This window comes from Heloderma suspectum, chromosome 11 (genome assembly GCF_057233095.1).
Source record: "Heloderma suspectum isolate Gila_16-S chromosome 11, 16-S_ref, whole genome shotgun sequence".
Classification (NCBI taxonomy): Eukaryota; Metazoa; Chordata; class Lepidosauria; order Squamata; family Helodermatidae; genus Heloderma; species Heloderma suspectum.
In genome coordinates, this window is record NC_139468.1 from 27,036,718 (window position 1) to 27,058,880 (window position 22,163).

Sequence of the window (22,163 nt, forward strand, 5' to 3'; positions counted from 1 at the left end):
ATTATTATATTTGATAGGCTGTTTTCCTGCTGCATCAGGTTCATTTTTACGATTTCATTTCGTTATGTTTTATTTTTAATTTGCTTTTTTCCTCATTGTTTGCTCTGAAGGACTCTAGGTAGAAAAGTGGCCTAGAAATATTAACACAAATATATAAACAATAATGACTTCACATTTTTATAGCCATTTCTAATGCTCAAAGCACTTTGCATTCATTACCTTAGCAATCCGTACGACAACCTTGTTAGAGGAACATTCTTTATTTAACGGATTTATATCCTGCTGATTGGCATGACAAGGGGCCTCCGAGGGAGCTGACAATATGGGGCAATTAATACATATAAACACAAGATTCTTCTTTAAAAAGGAAAGAAAAGACGACAGGGGCTTCATGAAGTGGCGAGGGGGATTACTGGCAAGCCACTGTGGTGGGAGTGTTGGACTGAGAGCCAGGAGAGTCGGGTTCTAAAGGCTACCTCATGCGTTCCTGACAGAGGTGAACTTTGATTCAGGGATGTCCCAAATCATCACACAGTCTATGACTCTCCCTCACCATGCGCCAGTGGTTCCTCCATGGGCCTCGGTCTTAAGCAGGACATTTTCCAAATGCCATGAAGGTTCACCATTCACATTCCTACCCTTCTTTTTTCCTCTGTAACTATTAAGGCATTATGCTTTAAGGGGAAAGTATAACACCATTATTAGGGCATTGTACTTTAAGGCAGGGGGATGGAGATGCAAGGCTAACCAATTAACAAGGCAATTGCACGGTCCTTGTCCCCAGGCACACTTCTGAAAAGGTAACTGCCTTGTTTTCTTTCATTAGAAGGAATCTTGCCTGTTCAGTCCATTTGCCCTCCCCCACTTGCCGCAACCATGCGGTGCTAACCTAAGATGTATTGCTGCTTCAAGCGGAGCCTAAACGGTGTTCTTCCAGCCACCTAGCTAAGGCCAGCACCTTAAAAAAAAAATGTTTTGCTGCACCATTCAGACTCCAATCCCTGCCTTCATCTCTACCTCACCACCAACACCCCCCTGCCATGGTACCACCTGAAGCAGGTTTCTTTATCCTACAGCATGGTAGATATGCCCCCTGCAGCCATGACTGCTGATTGTGCACCCCTCTGCTAACATATATCTGAAGTCATCCTGGAAATCCTTGAATGGAAGGTAAGTTGAACAAAAACAGGAATGAAAAGGCAAACAAGCAGGCAGCGGCAACTAACACACCGTTAAAGAAAAATTGCCAGTAGCCTTAAAAAAAAAAAAAAATCCAGTAGAACAAAATGCCTCCCCCTCTCCGGCACAATTTGAAGTCTGGGTCAGAGTGTTTCGTGCCACAGCTGGTCATTTGACTTTTCCCTCTCGCATGTGATCTTTTTTCCTTTTCAAAGGCCTCAGTACAAAGCAGTCTATGTAAACTAATGGGAAAAATATTACATCCACCATTGTCGGGGGAGTGACAAACCGATCCCATTATTTTTCTTGAAAACTCCTGTCTCCCACTCCCAGTGCGTGCTTCCTCTGCATTCCTGAGCAAAATGGAATGATTTTATTACCCATGTTCCGCATGAGTTCCAGAATCTCATCAGCTTCCGAAATGCTACCACATGGCCTTCTCGGGAACATAGATTAACCTGTCTTGTGCTTCAGGGGAAATAACTAATACATCTCTTCTGGCAAATGCAGAATTCTAAGACCATTTGGTGAAAGTCTTTATAAAGCTGTAGTCTTTATAAATTGTGGGTGCTTGTTTTATTGATGCAAAGCCCGGTTGACCCAAGGACTGGAGGTTGTTCCACACATTTACATGGTAGCAAACCCAGGTTTGCATTAAGCTTACACTCCACGGTGAGATGCAGTCGCCCCTTGCTTTCTGTTAAGTGTAGCTGCACGAATGATATGTTTTCCAAACAGGTTTGCCTCATTTACACATCACATTTTTGATATAATAGATACCTCATTATTTTAAGCTTTTATACGCCACATTTTCATGTATAAAACCTCCCAAAGTCATTTGCAAAATGTTGAGATGATACAGTAGCAAGATTAATAAAATACAACAGGAAAAAGGTTGCAATATTTAAAAAGCCAGATATACCCATCGGTTGCATTAAAACAACTGAAAAAGCCTGGATAATTCTTTTTTAAGTCTTCACCTGGCACTGAGATCACAGAGACAGCACCTGGCGAGTTTTGCTAGGATGTGAGTCCAAAGGTACACACCTAAAAAAAAAATGTGTGAATCAGTCCTTAGATCTCATTGTCTGTAACAATGTTAAAGAATATGATTCCAAAAAGGTTTCTGCATCTGTTGTTAAATTGACCTTTTGTAATTCAAATGCTGCAGGACTGAAGTGGAACAGAACAGCAGATCTGGATCCTTTTGCAACTGCAGGTCTGGCCAGCATCTCCAGCTACTACTGGAAAAAGGGTAGCTTCAAATGTTCCAGTGCAGATGTGGTACAGTCCTCTCATGCAATTCTACCACCTCAGGCTCAGGGTGTGTGTGTGTGGGGGGGTGCATTTGTTTGAAAATGTTTCCACATCAAAATCTCACTCTGTCACTGGGCTCCAGTCCTTAAGTCTTGAACTGGTAACCTGAGGGATGTCAGGTGCATATTAAGCCTCTGTGCCACCACCACCCAAGTCTGGCCAAAATAGGAACCTGCATGCAGTCTAGACACACTCTTTACTCCAATAGGCTAGAGCAGGTCAGGTGGCACTTGTAGATCTCTATGAATTGTGAGGTGGTACAGTTCCAATGAGATGACTGTGGCACAACAGTAATGGGAGTGTTTTGAAATGGCTCAGGAAACAAATGACAGTAAAAGCGGGATGGTCTAGTTTCACTTCCCTTCAGAAAACATCACATTGGTTTTCCTGTCCTATCAGCATGCTACCATATTACCTGTGTCATTTCAAAATCATGAATCCCATCTCCTTGCCAAATGGCTTGTGCTTGTCCTTTCTCCCCTTAATAAACTGGAATGAAAACTAAGCAAAACATATTTCAATGTTTTGCTGCTTTGGCCTACAATGGCAAAAACCTGGGAAAAACATTGAAAACTTTAATTAAAATTTAGCATTGTGGTTTAGAGTGAGCCGTAACGGTGCAGATAATGTTTTAATAACACTTTCTCATATTAAATATAGCTGCAATATTGTTCAACGGAGAGTAGAGCATTAGCACAAGTAATCATCCCTGCCCAGTCGGGATGGGGGGGAAATGTTGTAGCCGAGAGGGTTTATTTCAATAATATTGATTTGTTTACTTGCTGAATACATTTCTTTACCACCCTTCAGCCAAAAATGGTTTACAATAACAATCAAAACAGCACAAGAAAGCCAAGAAAAATCAATTCATAACTAAAAAGCCCCAGCAATTAAAAGCAGCAGTTAAAACAGTGTTAAAAACTCAGGACATCAAAAAGCCTGGGAGAAAAAAGAACAGTCTTTGCCTGGTGCCAAAAAGATCACAAAGTGGGTGACAGGCAAGCCACCACACAACTCATAATATTCAAGTAGCCACCAAAAATCCAGATGGAAGGATACCTTGAACAAAAGAATGCATGGTGTATGAGTGCAGTAAGAGGCAAACCCGGTTAACTCCTTTCAGGAGGGAGCCAATTGTGCAGGGGCAGTGGTGGCTCTGACACCTTGGCCCATTCCAGCCCTGATGGGACAGTGGGATGGAGAAAGGAAGCACACCTCTAGTGGAGGATTGGTTGCCAGGGCAACAGACAAGCAGTTTGCAGACAGTATGAGTCCTGCAGAGAAAAGAGCTGTGGTGCTGTTGTCAGGGCCACAGCAATCTGCCTCCCCTCACAGAGTAGCCCAGATGTCTCATGAGAAACCTGAGCAGGACAGGGAACATGCACAGCATATAGTGTCTTATTTTAAGGTGAGCTGAGCTTCAGAGGCGGATCAGCGTGTGGCCCGAGCAGAGCACATAGGTCAGCCATGGGAACAGCACAAGATGGCAGTAACGCTCCCTCCTCCTGCTCTTAGTCAAATAAAATGTGACTAAAGTTCATGATAAACTGCTGATTTCTGCAGTTTTTTTTGTAAGCATAATTTGACCAAGGTGAAACACCGAGATTCCCAACCCCATATTTCATGATGTGCAAAGCGGGGTTAGGGGGACAATTGCAGAGAAGAAGCAAGTGAGAGGGGAGGACCTAAACCCTCCCCTGCACACTGTTTTCCCTTGCAAAACTTCCCCCAAAGCTGCTTTTCCCCATTTTCCTGAGGAACACATATGGAAACTATAATTTCACAAATGTATAACATGGTTTGCTCTGTTTTTGTAAATGTCTCTGTCTGCAGGAGAAAATGCCGCTCCTCTTGCAGGAGAATCATGGGGTTTTAACTGAGGGGGGGAGATCCTTCATAAAAATTATGCTATTCCTATCTTAAAATGAGAGGGTTGTTTCCTAATCATGAACACTAAAATTCTGCTCTGCTGGTCTTTTCACTGGCAATTACAGAAATGCCCTTTTTTGCATATCTCATCAATCATTTTTGCTAGCACTTTGTAACTGCCAAGTGACCTTCCTGGGAGGTGGAACACAATTTAAAATGACTTCAGCTTGTACAGTTGTCTTGTGGCAACAGAATAGGAGGGGGAATTCCTCTGTTTTCTAGCAATGCAAGGAAGCAACTACTGCAAAAATGGCTTATCCAAAGGAAAACATTGCCAGGTTTTGCAAAAGACTGGAATGAACAGAAAAAAATGTGTGCCTCTAATTAGCAAAATAATTATGGAGCAATGGAACTCACTTAACATATTCTGGAGGGAAATGGATTCCAAAAGTGGTTTAAATAAAGATGCATTAGAAAAGCCAAGTCACAATGGTGGGGTTCAAATAGGATAGGTGGGGTAGGGAACCTTAAGGGCACAATCCTATACATGTTTAGACAGAAAAAGCTTCTACAACTCCCAGCATGCCCCAGGCAGCCATGCTGGATGGGGAATGCTTGGAGTTGCAGGACATTTTTTCTATCTAAACATGTGTAAGATTGTGCCCTAAATCTATAAAGACTGGGTAAATGGTAGTGTTGCTATCTCAGTTTCAGGTCATTGTTTTTAAAGAAGTCCCTTCCACTTATTTGCACTTAAAAAGGGTGGTTATGAGCAGTCCTGGTATGCGAGTGGAATAAGGGTATTTTAAACCCTGTGTGCAGGGATTCCTGGGGGCTTGCAGTTGCTGGGCTCTTGCTGTGTCCAGTACAACACCTTAGCAGTGCAGCGTGCTGTGGTGTCTGTGCCTGGCCGAGACTGTGTTGTGCATATGGTGGAGTATCATAGGAGCATCTCTCCATCACTGTGTGGATTAGCTCCGCCCATATCTAGCTGACCTGAGGGTGTCGTCATTGTGCTGGCCTGTTATTGGTGGAAATCAGAAGTGTTACCACGGACACTGATGCGGCTTGCAGTTTGCTTTGTTCTCTGTGTTAGGGAGTGCTTTTGTTTACTCCTCAACTTTTATGCCAGGAATGTGTAAGATCCCAACTGAGTTATGCTGAAGTGTAACCTGGCTGCTAGCTTGCTGTAACCATAGGATTGCCCAGGCCAGTGTGATAATCATCATTTACTATAATTATATACTAAACCATATCTAAGGTTGGAGGAAGATCTTCCCCTCTGTGTTGACCATCAGAGCAGAAGCCAAAGCATCTGATATAGGATTGCCCTAAAAGACAAGTACAAGAACATATAGCAGGGCCTCAGGCGGGAACTTATTCCCATCTGTAGACTAAAGCTCAGGGTGATTATCAGGAGCACTCTTGATTCAACACACAAGATAAAGTTGCTTAGGGCTCATTTGGCTTCGAAGGAATGCAGGGTCCTGATGAAGCTCACAGAAGCTGCCTACTGTGGCTATAGCACTTGAGTGCTCTCTGGTGGACTATTGTGATGTTACAATTCTGCTTGTAAGATGGCAAAGCTCTTAAAGTCATATAAAAGGTTGCAAACTATCACAAACACTACCCAGCTGGTGAAACCTCAGCAAGATGAGGGAGGTACATTGAGAAGTGGACTAATCACTGCAAAATGGGTTTCTTAAAGATTTTTGGAATCCAAAAGAGCAGAGAGTTTCAGTGGTAACGCCAAACCATGATTTAGCACAGAGGATCCTGCGGGTAGTATGCTTCCTTCCTCCCCATTCCTCTGATCCTGGTTTGAGACAAACCATGGTTCAACATTTCATCTTCATCAAACGCTGGCTTGCAAGCCTAACTTTCAGAGCACATGTAAACCACCATTTACCAGCTCAGACTAAATGGCAAATTATGGTTTCAGAGGATCTGAGAGAGGGAATTGTGGTGTGCAAGGGAAGGGAAAGTATGCGATCCTTAGCTCCTCTCTGCTCATTCACATAAGGCCAAACCATGGTTTACCACAACATCTGTGTGACCTTACAGACTCAGGGCCACTGAAGAATGTTCAGGTGTGATTTGGGAATGCTGTTAACTACCAGTTGGAAACAATTGTGCCTCTATCTGTACCATCAAAGATGCTGAAAATGGAAGAAGCACATGCCACATTCTCTTGTTCCTTTGTGGTTTTGCCTGCATGTAAGGCTCCCATATTAATAAAGTTATAGTGTCGAGCTCTATTATTATCCATTTATTTGTTGTTGTAGTAGTAATATTCAATTTTAAAGGTGCCCACTGGTAGGTACCATACAAGAATTAAATGATAAACTTAGGTCCCGCCTAGGGATGCTGGAGAAATCCGCAACAGAACCAAATGAGTTTGAATTTCATGAAACCAACCCGTGGACCAGCTTTCCCCCCATCAGGCAGATTCCATGGACTTGGGGACCATTTTTCTAACCTTTAGGAATTTTGTGCAAATTTCATCCTAAAAAAATTAGTAATTTTTTTTTAAACACCAAAAATGTGCATTTCCCCTATAGGCTAAAACGTGAAAATGAGCATTTGGGGGAAATTTGCACATTTTGCATGTGCAAATTTGCACAAATGTACATTTGCACAGATTCAGAAACTAAAAAAAAAAAACAGTTTCCATCAATGGGCAAACGACAGAATGAAAGGCGCCTGACAATCCACGAAACACAGTCGGAACAGATTTTACACTATCTCTATATTTGTAGTCCTGCCGGTAGGCTCAATATCTGAAGAGAGACTGAGCCAGTGAGGAAACTGCAAGGGGAGCTAAAGGGCAGAGATAAACCACTATGTAGAGATTCCTTTCATGTTCTGTGGCAGGGGTGGGCTGAAGGTAGATCTCCAGATGTTAACTTCAACTTCCAACACTCCTCACCATTGGCCATGCTGGCAGGGGCTTATGGGAGTTGAAGTCCAAAACTTCTGAATACCTGCTCACCACTGTTCTGTGGCACCATATGTTCCAGGTCCCCAATGTTCTGGCCTGTGTCTTCTACGTTCTACTCCATTTCCCTCTTGCCCTTCTTAGGCATTATTGACAAGGCCTCCAAAGGCCTTCAGAGCTTGACAGTCCATGCCTATTTTGGAATACATTACCTGTTGGTTTCAGACCTTTCCCTCCCCTTGAAGGCTGGTTAAGACTTATGAAGGAACAGACGCTATGTGAAAGCGTCCAAAGGTAATGTGACAGAACACCCAAGTTACGCCCAGATTTGGAACTCATGAAGCACCAAAGTGAATGGCAAGGATGTTGTCAGTGCTAAACACAATTTATGCATTGACTCACTGTTAAGTCCTTCAATTCTGCTATTCCCAGCCGACTTATTACATGTCTTCAGCAGCCCTAGGAACCAGGTTAGAATGAGAAAGCAAAATTAACAGCTGATTTAATAGCAGTCATAGATGGGAATGGAAGGAGCTGATTTTTGTGAAGAGAGCGGGTATAACCACAACGTCTGCAGAGTTCCCAGAGGTTTCCTTACTTGAGGAAGTGCAGTATCCCCAGCGTAGCTACAGAGAGGACACAAGGAAGAACCCAAGACTAGGGATAGGGGAGAAATTTGTTTCACTCACATTTTAATATGCACCTACCTAATCTGCATTTCCTAAACTAATATGCAAACAAGGGTGCAACTATTCTTCGGTCTTCATGATTCTCCAGATTTTGCACTGCAGTTCTCTGATCAAAAATTGCATTAAAAATGCATCCATTATGGAAAATTGTGTTTAAAAAGGCATGTATCAGGAGAAACTGCTTTCCAATAAATGAGAACATTAAGGAAAATGGTGTGCAAAATGCATACGAAAATGCATATGAATTTTCATAAAAACTTAAACAAAAAAAATAAAATAAAACCATAAACTGATGTGGAAATGGGATGGAAAAAACTTGTGCTTCAAATGACTGTAAAGGTGTAGAAAGCAAAAAAGGCAGACTCATCCATCCCTACCTAGGATAGAGCTGCGCAGGCATCACTAGGCTGATTTTTGGTGTCTGAGGTCACCCAGGGCAGGGATCACGATACCACCCTAATGGCAGAAAGCGAAGAGGATCTCAAGAGCCTCTTGTTGAGGGTGAAAGAGGAGAGTGCAAAAGCTGGTTTGAAACTCAACATTAAAAAAACTAAGATCATGGCATCTGGCCCTATCACTTCCTGGCATATAGAAGGGGAAGAAATGGAAGCAGTGACAGATTTTACTTTCTTGGGCTCCAAGATCACCGCAGACGGTGACTGTAGCCATGAAATTAAAAGATGCTTGCTCCTTGGGAGGAAAGCTATGGCAAACCTAGACAGCATAGTAAGAAGCAGAGACATCACCTTGCCAACAAAGGTCCGTCTAATCAAAGCTATGGTTTTCCCAGTAGTAATGTATGGCTGTGAGAGCTGGACTATAAGGAAGGCTGAACGCCGAAGAATTGATGCTTTCGAACTGTGGTGCTGGAGAAGACTCTTACGAGTCCCCTGGACTGCAAGCAGGTCAAATCAGTCCATCCTAAAGGAAATCAACCCTGACTGCTCATTGGAAGGACAGATACTGAAGCTGAAGCTCAAATATTTTGGACACCTAATGTGAAGAGAAAACTCTCTGGAAAAGACCCTGATGCTGGGAAAGACTGAAGGCAAAGGAGAAGGGGACGGCAGAGGATGAGATGGCTAGATAGCATCACCGATGCAATGAATATGAACTTGAGCACGCTCCGGGAGAGAGTGCAGGACAGGAAGGCCTGGCGTGCTATGGTCCATGGGGTCACGAAGAGTCGGACACGACTGAATGACTGAACAACAACAACCATTCAATGGGTGGTCTATCCTCCACCAAAAAGGACATCCTGGACGAAAGCCATGTCCTTCTTTCCTTCAGAAAATGGGCTCTACAGTTGTGTAAGGGGGCAATGTATCCTAAACACCCAAAGACTCATAAAAGAGATGAGCACCAGGGATAAAGTCCCTGTTTTGGGTGGGAGAAAAATTCTTGAAATCCTTCTCAGCTCCCAGGGATGATGGTTGATTTTGGGAAAGGAGGAAGGGTCAGGTTTTGAAAATCAGACCTTGTTCCATGCATGGAAATTACTCTCTCTCTCTCTCTCTCTCTCTCACACACACACACACACACGCACACACACATACACACACACACACACACACACACAGGTCAGATTTGATGGGCCTTTTGCTAATAATAATGAAAAAGTTTGCAATGTTTAATCAATTAATTGGTTAAATTAAATCAACGTAAAACATTTTGTCTGAGACAGAAGATTCACCAGTCAGCAGCTTTTTTCCATTTCAAAAAATATTCCTGATACAAGTACCTTTTAAAACTACATATGGCAAACACCATAAAAGGGTGTAGAAGGCAATGAGACAGAGTATCTTTCTAACACCAACTGGTCATGGGTATGGGTAAGGAAATAAGGAACTCATCCTTCCTAGCAGGGGGAAAATGGGTGGAAAGCTGTGCATTACAGCAAAATATTCCGCTTTGGGAAATAACCTGGTCCCTGTAGGGCAAGTATAGACAACCTTTTTGGGCCCATGGGCACATTTACCAATTTGAGAAACTGTCCTGGGCACCACCACAAAATGGCTGCCATGGAAGCCGGATAAAAATGACAAGAACCCCTTTTTCTTTTCTTTTTTCCTTCCTTTTCTGGGTGGCTGATGTGCTGCAGAGGAAAGCATTGGCCTGGAGCTACTCATGATCCTTCATTTCCTAAGGATGTCTCTCAGCCCTGCTTGTGGCCTAGAGGCGTTCACAGGAAATGAAGATGGCGGTGGCTGGAGGCCCTCTCTTTGCTCTGAAGTGATTCCAGGCTGCTGGTAAGGAAATCTGTTAATTGAAACAAAGCGGGAGGAGCAGGGCACCACAGTGGGCACCAAAAAAAGTGTCCAAAGGGGCACTGGTGCCCATGGACATCACGTTGCCTACCCCTGCTGTAAAGACAAGCAAAGAATAACAAATAGCTGGGTTGGCCAAGGTGATGACAATGCAAAATCTGTCTCCAGGAGTGACAAACTCACCTAGGCTCCTGCTGCCCCATCACTTCTTCTGTCTTTCCCCTTGTTAAGGCAACTGCATAGTCCTGCAGCCGGCTCCAGCACTCCGGCATCTGCTGGCTAATTGTGGACAGCCGCTGCAGGCTGGCAAAAAGACAAAAACATAGAGTCCAGCTCCCTGGGCTCCCGCCTCAACCCTCTTTGCTATGCCTCATTCACTCATCACCAGATGGCTAAGTGAGCAGTTGTTGTTCAAGATGGTGCTCCCTGGCACCGTAAATCACACTCAGCATTTATATAGCACTTTCAGTGTGCCTGACACACAATTGCCTGGTTCACATATAACACTAACTCATGGTTAACCCACGTCTTGTTGCTCAACCCAGGGTTTTCCCCTGGGTTGTTTCTCTCCTCCTTCACCCACTCCCCACCCCCCGTATCCCAAATGCCTTTGCAGCACTGTACTACTGCCAAGTAGAGCAGCTGGGGTTTTTTTTTTACTGCTTTTGCCCGCCACCTTGGTAGCCCGGTGAAACAACCCATGATTTTGGGTTCATGACAACCCATGTAATGACAACCCACAGTTCAAACAGTCCAGTGTTCACAAGACAAGAAACCATAGTTTCTGGCTTGTTTGTGGTTAACCATGGTTTGTTAGCACGGCTCAGTTTGTACAACACAACACCCTAGAATTCAACGACCTATACAATGGGTCAGTGTTATGTGTGAACCACATCAATATTGCAGTCATTTTTACAGCAGCCATGCAAGTGTTCAGAACAAATATACAAACGGGGCAGCAGCTACTACACTGAGAACAGTGTGGTGACATGCTGGAAGAGTTTGGCACTGAACAACTCTGCATCACTTCACCACATCAGCCTCCAGAGTGGTGCAGTTCTTCCTTGACTCAGGCCTGCTTCTTGGTGCGCTTTGCATGTAGAAGGCCCCACATTCAATCCCTGGCACCTACAGTCAAAAGGATCCTGTGCAGCAGGGCTCAGAAAGGCCCCTGCCTGAGGCTCTAGAGCTGGACTGGGGAACCTGCAGCCTGAGGACTTCATGCTGCCTTCAGTGTCATGCGGCCCTCTGGATGCACTCGTGGGTCTGCTCTTGCCCTCTGAATCACCTCTTTGGGGATCGCTCCCACTCTGTATGTGCCCAAGAGGCACAGGAGGGATCGGGTGGCCCAGTGCTACAATAGCAGATGCAACAATGCTCTGGCTCATTATAAGGCAGGTTCATATTTATGTTTTTATGGTGTTTATTATTATTTGCACAAGGCTGCTGATTAGGGTTTATATTGATTTTTGTTTTTTTCTGTGATATTAATTATGGATTTCTGTATTTGTGTGTGCAAGTTGCCTTGAGGCTGCTTTTTGTGGTGGGGGAGTGATGCATACATTTAAATATATTATTATTAATAAAATAGTAATAAAATAAAGTAACATAAAATTATTATTATTATTATTATTATTATTATTATTATTATTAATTTGGGGGAAGGAGCAAGAACACATACCTTGCATGCAGAAGGTCTGAGGTTCAGTCTCTGGCAACTCCAACGACAAAGATATTGAGTACCAGGTCTGAGGAAGGCCCCTTGCCCAAGACCCTGGAAAGTTACTGCTGGCCAAGGCAGACAGTGCTGGGCTAGATGGGGCAGGACTGAATTTCATGTTACATACAAATTTGTGGGAACAAATTCTTTTTAGCCCTTTTTTCCTTAAAAAAAGTAGCTTTGCAAGAAGATGATGTGAAGAAAAGCATTTTAGAACAGAAAAATGACATGCGGGGAGTTACTTTCTTTGCCTTCCATTTTTCTACCCCAAAACATCCCCTTCCACCACTTTTCTCCTTGTGGATTTTCCATTCATTTGTGTGTTCATTTGCATATGTGTTTGCATACATTTAAAATTCCTCGGTAGAAAAGCTGCCAGGGTGGGTGGTGGCGATTTAGAGTCCAAAAACAGCTACCAGAAAATGATTAAATGCAGAACCCCTTCCCCAAGCGGCAGCTGCTTCTGCTTCACACAGACCCCGCGTAAAGCTGTTGTTTTTCTAATCGGGGGAGGACATTGGAGGCGAGTTCCACACATTTGCTGGTTTTAATTATATTTTAACATTGGATTTATTGCACAATGCTTTGAGTACGTTTTTTTTTTTTTTAAGAAAATTATAGTAATTAAAGTTAAACTAGGGATGGCAGAGAATTCCGCCACGGATCTCGGTGAGGCCGAATGCCAGCGCATTCGGCCCCCCGAAATCTGTGGCGGAACGGTCTGCCACGCCCCCCGCCACCCCATGGATCCCCCCCGGGACGAGACTTACATGGGGCGGATCTTCGGGGCGGCGGTGGCTCCGGCGGCGGCAGCTGCGGCGGCAGCAGCTGCGGCAGCTGGTCTTCCGACCAGCTGCCGCCGCCGCCATTTGCAGGTTTTTGTTTTGTTTTGTTTTGTTTACAGAGACATGTTAGGCTACGTAAGTTTTTACGTAGCCTAAAACAACTGGGTAAAAAAAAAAAAGGCGTATGCAAATGGCAGCAGCTACGGCCGCCGCCATTTGTGTTCCTTATTTTGGGCCGTCTTAGCCTACGTAAACATTGACGTAGATTAAGACGGCAAAAATAAGGAACACAAATGGTGGCGGCCGTAGCCACCGCCATTTGCGTACGCGGTTTTTGTTTTGTTTATTTTTCCCCAGAGCCCTCTGCGGCCAGAAATCCGGCTGCAGACGGCTCTGGCCGCTGGGCCTGGCCGGCTGCTCCACGGAGCTGCCGCGGAGCACAGCCAGCCACGGAGGATTCCGGGGGGAGGGACGGAACGCCTCCCCCCCCACCATCAACATAATCCGCGAAAGGTAAGTGACTTTCGTACATCCCTAAGTTAAACATCATAATTAAAAAGTGTCATACTGCCATCTGGTGACACCATTAAAGAACTGCACTGCCCAGGAACACACCAGGAAAAACGCAGTAAATTATCTCCCATGTAACTGGGGGTAGATGAAGAGTTCAGCTGGAAAGATCCCTACTCTTTCCCGAAGTCCAAAGCTATCTCAACCCAACAACAGTAAGCTGCCAAATAACTCTGTAGGATGCAACATTTCCATCACACAGGAAAATAAGGCTAACTAATCCATGGGGGTATGGCTGCTATTACTGGGAAGACAAAACACACCCCAGGATTCTTGGGACCCGAGGTAAACTCAGTCATTTGAGTAGCAGCAGCCCATACTCCTGTGGATTGAAAATTATTCTTAATGCCTTCCTTATGTGCTGTGACAAACAGCCAGGTCCCACCAAGTTTGTTTGACAGCTTAATACTGTTATCTTAATACTGGACCCTGCCTCTCTAGCTCGTTTCCACCTACCCCTGCTGTTGAAGTTCCCTAGAGAGCCACTCCATTAAGTCCCCACTATGGGAAGAATTGGTGGTGGTGTATGCTTTTGGGCCCCTTGGTGAGAGGAGAAGACCATGATAGATGCCCTTGATGACAGCTAGGGGCCCAGGTGAGAGATAGGCTACCCAGCCATTGTTTGAGAGTAATAGTGAACTTCCTTGACACAAGATTACTGAGTGGTTGAGAGAAATGAAAATATGAGCCTATTTTTCTGCTGCTCTTATGCTGATTGAGATTCATGGACCTCTAACATTTCCCAACTTATTGTAACGTTGCTGCTTTGATAGGCTTTGAATCTAATTGGTTTAAATTGTAACATTTTGATACTGATGTATTTGCTATCAATATCCTCGTGATTTTGACTAGTTAGTAAAGCGTTTGTAGCTAAATGTGGATATGGTGTGATAGCTCTTTTTTAAAATTATGAAATGTGTTTAATATATTTAAGATCCTATGGTTTTTTTGTACCTATATATAGATGATTTGTTTATGCATCTCGTGTGCCACTTTGCGCATCATTTGGAAAAGTGGCATACAAATAACATGATGATGATAGGTGGAGGTGCTGCTCTACACTTATTTCCAGACTAATTATGTTAGTCTGTTGCAGCAAAAACAATGAAGAGACTTGAGGCACTTTAAAACCTAGCAAATTTATTCTTGCGTAAGCTTTTGTAGACTACAGCCCACTTCATCAGAAGCATGAATTCCCCACCATCACCACCACATGTAACCTGAAACTATAGAACACTCCATGCATCTGATGAAGTAGGTATATTTGTGTATATTGTCTGTGTGCTTATATGTAAATGGCTTTTAAACTCTGTATATTGTATTTTAATGTTTTAACTTCTGTAAACCACCCAGAGAGCTTCAGCTATGGGGTGGTATAGAAATGTTGTTGTTGTTGATGATGATGATGATAATATCACCATCATTATCATCCTCCCCCCCCCGCCCTCCTCCTCAGGTGCCACAAGATTCTTTGTTGTTTTTGAGCTATACTTAGTGAGGGAAAGAGTGGTGATTTCTCCAGAGAATATTCCAACTCCACCCCTTCCCCCTAATTACAATCACATGAGCAAAAACAGCTTGCCAGCTCCAGGTCCCTTCTGATTCAAGAAGCTTACTTGTCATTTAGGAAAACATCACAGCGCCTGTCCCATGGCAGTTCTGCCAAGGCGTCGAGTGGCTCTGCAGTCTTCAGTGCAAAAGTCTCCATGAATGAGTAGGACTTGAAGTCAAAGAGGAAGATGGTTTCTGTTTCTGCCTTAACACCCCTGGATTGCTCATCCCCTAGAAAGAGCAGAATGTGCTGAGAGACACACACATGCTAGTGTAATGGACCTGCAAGAAGAAGCCTAGCACAGGAGTGGGCAGACTTCAGGCTTGTGGGATCAACTTTTTTTTGCCAGAACTCTTCAGATCTACCAACCAAGGCTGTTGAACAAGACATACACAGAATGAAAGAATTCTGAGCCCAGGAATTTGTTTTGAGTACCAGAATTGAATGGAGCAAAAGTAAGCTTCCTTCCACACCAAAATCCACTCCTAGTTATGCCAAGCTCTCTTAGTTTCAGCACTATAATGTAGGTTATGGGAAGTCATTTTGTTGCTGCTATTGTTAAACAATTGGGAGACAGAAATCCTTGCAAATCTACTGAAAATTACTGAGAGATCTACCAGTACAGTTAGATCTACCTTCTGTCCACCCCTGGGTATAGGCCAAGGAGAGGACGGCCAAATGTCTAGGGAAAAGGAGGAAAGACATGGGGAGATTCTATACTAATCCGTGGGTGTGTTGTACAGCTCCTGTAGTCTATCTGCTGGTCTTATCTGAGCTGATTCGTGTATTACTCCCCTTGGAGATTCCCTGAACTAAAAGAACCGGATAAGAACTGTGGTGGGCAAGGGGGACATTTGTGCAGCATGGGCTTTTTGTGTGTTGCTCACAAAAAAAATCATTTTCAGTTTCCATAAACCAAAAGTACCACAAATTTGGGAAACCACCATCACTCGGTAGTTATGTGCATAGAAAAGGTATCAGATTAAATGCCAGACATCTCTATTAAATAACAATCAGATAGCTGGTGATGAGAAGGACCTCTGCCTGAGACTCTAGAGCAGGGCTGGGGAACTGTTTAGCCCCTGGGGGTCAGATTGCATTCTGATTCAACTCCAGGGGCTGGATGACATCAGAGGGCAGTCTCCAGAAGACCTGCCCCCAATGTCATCCTTTTGTCTGTGAAGAGAGAGGTAGGAGATCGATCCCATCTCTCTCTGCACAGGGAAACTCTGTACAGAGATGGGTAGGAGCAATCTCCTGCTTCTCCCTGCATGGAGAATGGAAAGAGCTATCTGTCAAGTCAATCAGGGCCACATTCAACCATGTGTGAGAAATCATAAAACAAATGCAAATGTAGCCCCCCTGGTATAGTCTGGGGAGCTTAAAAAATAAACCTTTTGTTTCCTTGAATACACAGAATTTCTGGAGGACGACTTGATTCACCAGCATCCTCTGTGTGCCCATTGCCATCCTTGGATCCCTAACTGGATGGACCTAACCTCTCTGTATCTTAGACCACCCCCCAAAGGAAGCTAGCCTTTTTTGGTGAGTATATCAGGAGAGAGATTCTGCAATGTGGAGTTGTTTAAGAGATCACTGTGGGTTGCAAGATGTGAATGTGAGGGTTTGTCTGGAAAATAGGCAAGGAACTAAGTGCCTCTGAGAGACGGATTCTCTAGTGTGCTGTGATAAGCTTGTTGCTTTGCCTCTCTCTGTGTGCAGGGGCTGTGGTTTGAGATACATCAGGCTGGCAAGCAAGAAAAGGGACAATCTTTGCTTTGTGTGTCAAAGAGGCAGTATAAAGTTGGGGAAACTGCAATGTACTTTGCAAGTGATTAATTGTGTTTATGTTTTTCATTCCTTAATTTCCTGCAGGTGCTACCTCTGGTGCATTCTGCTCCTGTGCTCAGTTTGTGCGGTCACAAAGGAAGTGCCAGAAAGGCCTAAGGTGGACCCATGCAAAATATGCATAGCCTTGAGGCCCGATTTCACTGCACTTCAAACCATAAAGGCAAGAGTCAGCTTTGAGGCTTGCCAAGGCAAGAACAAAGTCGCTGATTGTGTCTGTCCAATATTGGGACCTTCGAAAGGATCTACACTAGATCCTGATGAAGGCAAACAACGTTTCTTCTTTTAACAAGAGATAAAGAAAAGCAATGGATGGGTGGAGAAAAAAAAAAGGAAAATAAGGAGAAGGGGGAGGAGAGAGAGAGAGAGAGAGAATGCTGAGAAGAAATCTCAATAGACTTCCCTGTGATGCTGCAAGAACTGAACAGAATAGCATTCACTCATCCCTTGAGGCATGTGTATGTCACAGGTTCTCTCTGCTCAAGGAGAGGGGCTAGAATGCCTTGAAGTGCTACTGCTTCTAGAAATTTTCAAAATGCTGCTCTCCGCAGGCATAGCTTCCACGTCTGTGCCTGGTACAGAGGCCACAAAGGTGGCAGCACTAGGATTCAGCAACATCCTACTTTGATGTTGAAAGAGAAGGAAAAAGAGAAGTCAGATAACCCAAAGATTGGGAGGTGGGGGAAGATATTCAAGAAATGGGTTTATAGCAGGTGAATTCCCCTTTCCACCTGGCCTGCTCTTCTTTTCTTCTTTTGTTTTGCATCCGGAGCACCCTACCTCGGAGGATCAAGTACTGCCCATCAGTGTCCACAGAAAAAACTGGCTGCCAAGGAGATGCTACTTTGTATGAGGGTGGTGGGATGAACTGGCCAACATTCTCTTGTGCAGTGGTGTCCATCAGATTGACTGTGCCATCCCAGAAGAAAATCAGCACCTGGAACAATGGAAGTGAACTGCGCATCACTTACGATCAACACAAAATCAATGAGAGGTTCTACAGCCACTTTCTGCTTTCTTGGATGTGATCAAGGCTGAGGCTCAGTAAAGCAAGTTAGAATTTACATTGCACACAGAGCTGAAGCGAGAGAGAGAAAGAGACACAGAGAGAGGGAATATAGCACAGGGCATGGCATAACAGGGCTGAGGCCTACCAGTGTAGCCTAGGCTTTGCCTGATAATCCAGGGAATAAAGGTAAAGTACAAATCCCACTCTAGCCAAGAACTCCTTAGACTGTGAGAATGCTCACAGTTCCTTAAACCCAGTTCCCCTTCTGGAAATAGGATTAACTCACCTCCTAGGGTTGTATGGACAAAGCATTGTAAACGGGCATTACAAGTGTTCTACAAATGATTGCTACTGTTGGCAATCTGGCTGGCTCCTGGCCTTTTAATTTTGTGTGCTTTTAGATGTACAAGCATAGCTTATGTGGGTGCTTTTTCTTTTGTTTTTTAGAAATCTGACAGTCCCTCTAGGCTACAGTCTAGATGCGCCACTGCTGCCCACACACTTCTACGGGCCAGCCATCTCTCAGCATCTGTACTCCACCCACAAAACGTGCAAAGTCATAGCAGATGATGCCCTGCCCAGGTGCCTTGTCTTTGTATGCTGATCTAATTAAAACAGTATCTCTTGCCCACACCCGCTTTTGTGGTTGTGGTATTCTGAAGGCACAGGAGATCTTGTAGGAGATAATCTGAAAGCACTCACTGCATCAGGAAAGGCTGGAAGAGCTGCCACAGCACTGATCGTTTGACTGGGAGCCTGAGGCCTACAAAAGAAACCCAAGCTTATGTTATTGCTTGTGCATGTCTTCTTTCAGCACCTTAAACAAGAAAGATATAAAAGAGTGTGTGGGAGGGGGGTTCACATAACCATGGAGTGGGGGCAGTTTGTTGGCGAATGAGAAAGGGCCATTATGGGACAATAGTGATGAAAAGTGGGGAGAACTACAGGGAGCTCTGCAATGCAACTACAGGGAGCTCTGCAACTTTCCATTGCATTCAGCAGACACAGCCTAGGGTGCCTGCAGTGGTGTTTTTTGTTTGTTTGTTTGTTTGTTTGTTTGTTTTGTGTGGTGGTGGTACTGTTTTAAACAATACAAGTCAAGATGCTTAGAATTCTACTCAAGTTTCATTTTTTTTAAAGGAATACGTTGCTAGTCCTCATGCTTGTAAAGGGAAATAGTGAGAATGCACCAAGAATTTCCAATAAATGCTTAAAAATCCTGAGGGGAGTGGTTCTAATGACCAGGAAACCAGATTTCTATATTTAGCCTAGGCGCCCAGGATTCTCTTCCGAGAGGACATATCATTTTCATCTGCACCTGCTTCTACACCTTTATGCCTCATTTTCCCAATAATATGCCTTGAACCCCAACTTTCCTTCCCGGTGTCCCTCTAGGCAGTACATAATAAAAGCGCCTTTAAAAAAACACCTCACTTCCCAGCTATGATGAATCCTGACTCCCATGACTCTGTGAACAAGATCAGTACTAGGCTTGGGGCTTTAATCCCAGCCACCTCCCAGAAAGGAAACTAAAATGTAGTACCCTTTTCTCCAAGCAAGTAACTTGGGGCGGGCGGGACAGGGCACAAAAGGATATTTTTCTTGGAGGGCCTGGACCCTCCAGGGACCCACCACCACACACCCCTCCCACACACACACAAGCTCTGGGCCTCTATGCAACCTGAGCCCTGCATCACCTGTATCCCAGTAGCTTGGTGTTAAATTCTTTGGCCCCCGATGTGATCAAGTGGAGAGAGCCATCCGTACACAACACCAGAAGCTGAACTTTGGTACTGGCAGGGGCCTTACTAGAGCAAGGTCTTTTCTCGCTGGGTGCTAGTGAACATGGCATGAACTGGATGCTTCGTATAACATACCCCTCTGGAAGCACAGTCACCAACAATGGGAACCCTAGGAAAGCACAGGGAAAACCACACTGAGGACAGGAATAACAACAGGGTCCATTTGGACAAAACACGAAAGATGGCTTCTACCAGTTTGGCTGATGAGCGGTGGCTTGACAAGCCTGCATTCTTTCCACTGGATGACAAGAAATTATCTAAGGCCTGGATTTTCAAAACTTGCCACATTGGCTTGACTGCCCTGGAACCTCCCTACGTCCACAACAGAACCACTGCAAGCTGCAATGGATCTGAAGAGGGTGTTCTAGGACACATACTCAGTTCTTAAAGAACAGCACCAGTTACCCATTTGTTTCCAGGCACAATTCAAAAGTGCTTGTTTGATGTACTTATTTATTAAGTGCGTTTTTACCCCGCTCTTCAGCTGAAAAGGCTCCCAGAGCGGCTTGCATATTATCGATATAAACAAGAATGTACCTGCCCCCACAGTCTAACAATCCGAAAGACACAATGCAGAATGAAAAAAGGATGAGGAGGGAAGAGGAAAGCAAGCATACTTAGGCACTAATTCTTAAAGGTACACTAGTTTCCATAGTGATCAGCTGCAATGGAAACAGTACAGGGATCGGAGGAGCCTGATGGAACTGGTCTCGCACCAGAGCCAGCAGAGTGGACCTACTTCCCATCTCTCTCTCTGCTGATCTACAAAGCCTTAAATGACCTAGGACCAGGGTACCTGAAGACCATGTCTGCTTGTACCAACTCAGCTACTAAGATCTTCAGAGGCCCTGCTCAGAATGCTTCTGCCTTCGGGAGGTATGACAAGTGACAATGAGGAACAGGGTTTTTTTTCCATTGTGGCACCTTGTTTCTGGAACTCCCTCTCCTATTTCATTTGCCAAGTGCCTTCACCTATGGTTTTTAGGCAACAAGTAGAGAAATTTTTAGTCTTACTAGCTTTTAATGCTATTGGATTTTAATGCTCTAATGGATGAAGGTGCTTAGGGAGGTAGTAGACCATTTTATATAATTTTTAAATGTTATCATAATCTTCTGCTAATTTCATTGTTACTTTTAAAGCTTCTTTTTTTACAGTATTTGATGGGTTTTTTGCGGGCCACTTTGAGCAGACAGTATTTTATCCATTATGCAATTTTATCCTATCCAGTCTGAACACAGAATGCTCAAGGTAGCTAACATCAGTTAAGAAATATATATATCATATATAGTTACAAGACAACAAAACAGCAATCAGTAAAACAATGGAATCATAGAATAGTCATAGAATCATAGAATCATAGAATACTAGGGTTGGAAGGGGCCTATAAGACCATTGAGTCCAACCCCCAATACATGAGAAGGAGTAAAAAAACAAGACAAAATCAAGCTAGAAAGAGACCAGAGGCTAACTGAAAGACAATGCTCTTCCACCTATGGTGAAAAACCAACGAAGAGGGGGCCAATTCGATCTCCCGAGGCAAGGAGTTCCACATTCTGGGCACCACTACCAAGAAGGTGCTCTTCTGTGTTCCTCCCAACCATACCTCGGAGGGGAGGGGGACACGAGTGAGGACCTTCAGAAGTCAAGCAGGACTATAAAGGAGGAGACGGTTGTTAATTAATTTAGGGCTGTAATAGCCAGCACTTTGATTTGCACCCTGAAACATACTGGCAACCAGTGAAGTAACATGGTCCAAAGTGGAGTAACGTCATGGTCCCCCAGTCGACCTACCTAAGGCAAGTGTGGCCACAGCCAGGTCTGTCTTCTCCAGAAATAAGCTGGGCCAAGGCACGACCGGGCCAAAACGGCAAGCCCCACACAGAAATTCACTCAAGGTGGCTTCTTATTACGTATGAACCAGGTCCCAGTAAACTTGGGGGGGGAACGGCCCCTTGCCAACCTCACAAACGCTGGTAAGGGGAAAGCTCACCAAGAGATTTGTCCCAAACAGTAATGACCCCATCTTCACAGGCGAAAGCCAGGTAAGAAGAGCAAGGTGTGACAGCTGAGCATGCGATCGCAGCAGCACACGGCCAAACGACGTCTGGTTTCGGATCAGAATCTAGAGGGAACAGAAGATCCTGTGAATGATGGAGCCAGTGGCAGGGAAAGGGACCATGCCTTTTCCTTAGAGCCGCTCCTTGGCTCACAATACCATGGCCGCCAGCAGGCAGAATCCAGCCTCATTTAGGTTGCTAGTCAGCCCTGCGGCTTTTTCATACCATTCCTGCTGTCAGAAGCACAATAACAACCCCTCCATCTACTTCAGCCTACATCCAAGGGCAGAACGATATGACAGATGGGGCTGACTCTGAAAATGGCAACTCTGTATTAAGTTCCCCTCATCTTGATCCTCTGTATTGCCGAAAAGGGCAACTATGGGAGCAATCCTATGGCCGCTAGACAGCAACTATTTGGCCATGGGATGTCTGGTTTTCCAGGAACCGACTTCAGAGCCGAAAATGCAAGGCAGGAGAAGCGTGGAGGGAACGATCCCCTCCGTGCTTCTCCTGCCCTGCTTTGGATAGGCTGTCACCTCCAAGTTCAGAGGCGGCCG

The 22,163-nt window shown here is 44.5% G+C and overlaps 1 protein-coding gene and 1 long non-coding RNA gene across 4 annotated transcripts in view; one reads left to right on the forward strand and one right to left on the reverse strand.

Annotated features, from left to right (window-relative positions):
- Nucleotides 1-246: 246 nt before the first annotated feature.
- Nucleotides 247-22,163, reverse strand: part of WDR93 (WD repeat domain 93) — a 41,569-nt gene continuing 19,652 nt past the window's right edge. For all 3 annotated transcript variants that reach the window (XM_084817286.1, XM_084817285.1, XM_084817287.1), the window contains exons 12-19: nt 21,537-21,668; nt 19,441-19,654; nt 18,446-18,506; nt 17,515-17,671; nt 14,951-15,116; nt 10,443-10,562; nt 7,706-7,762; nt 247-2,226 (exon numbers count right to left, since the gene is read on the reverse strand). In XM_084817286.1, coding sequence (XP_084673412.1) covers nt 7,744-7,762; nt 10,443-10,562; nt 14,951-15,116; nt 17,515-17,671; nt 18,446-18,506; nt 19,441-19,654; nt 21,537-21,668 — 869 coding nt within the window. In that variant the 3' untranslated portion in view covers nt 247-2,226; nt 7,706-7,743. The remainder of the gene's footprint in view (nt 2,227-7,705; nt 7,763-10,442; nt 10,563-14,950; nt 15,117-17,514; nt 17,672-18,445; nt 18,507-19,440; nt 19,655-21,536; nt 21,669-22,163) is intronic.
- LOC146337191 (uncharacterized) lies at nt 13,126-18,858 on the forward strand. Its single transcript, XR_014785393.1, has 3 exons — nt 13,126-13,277; nt 16,304-16,431; nt 16,762-18,858. It is a non-coding gene; the product is annotated as an uncharacterized LOC146337191 (long non-coding RNA).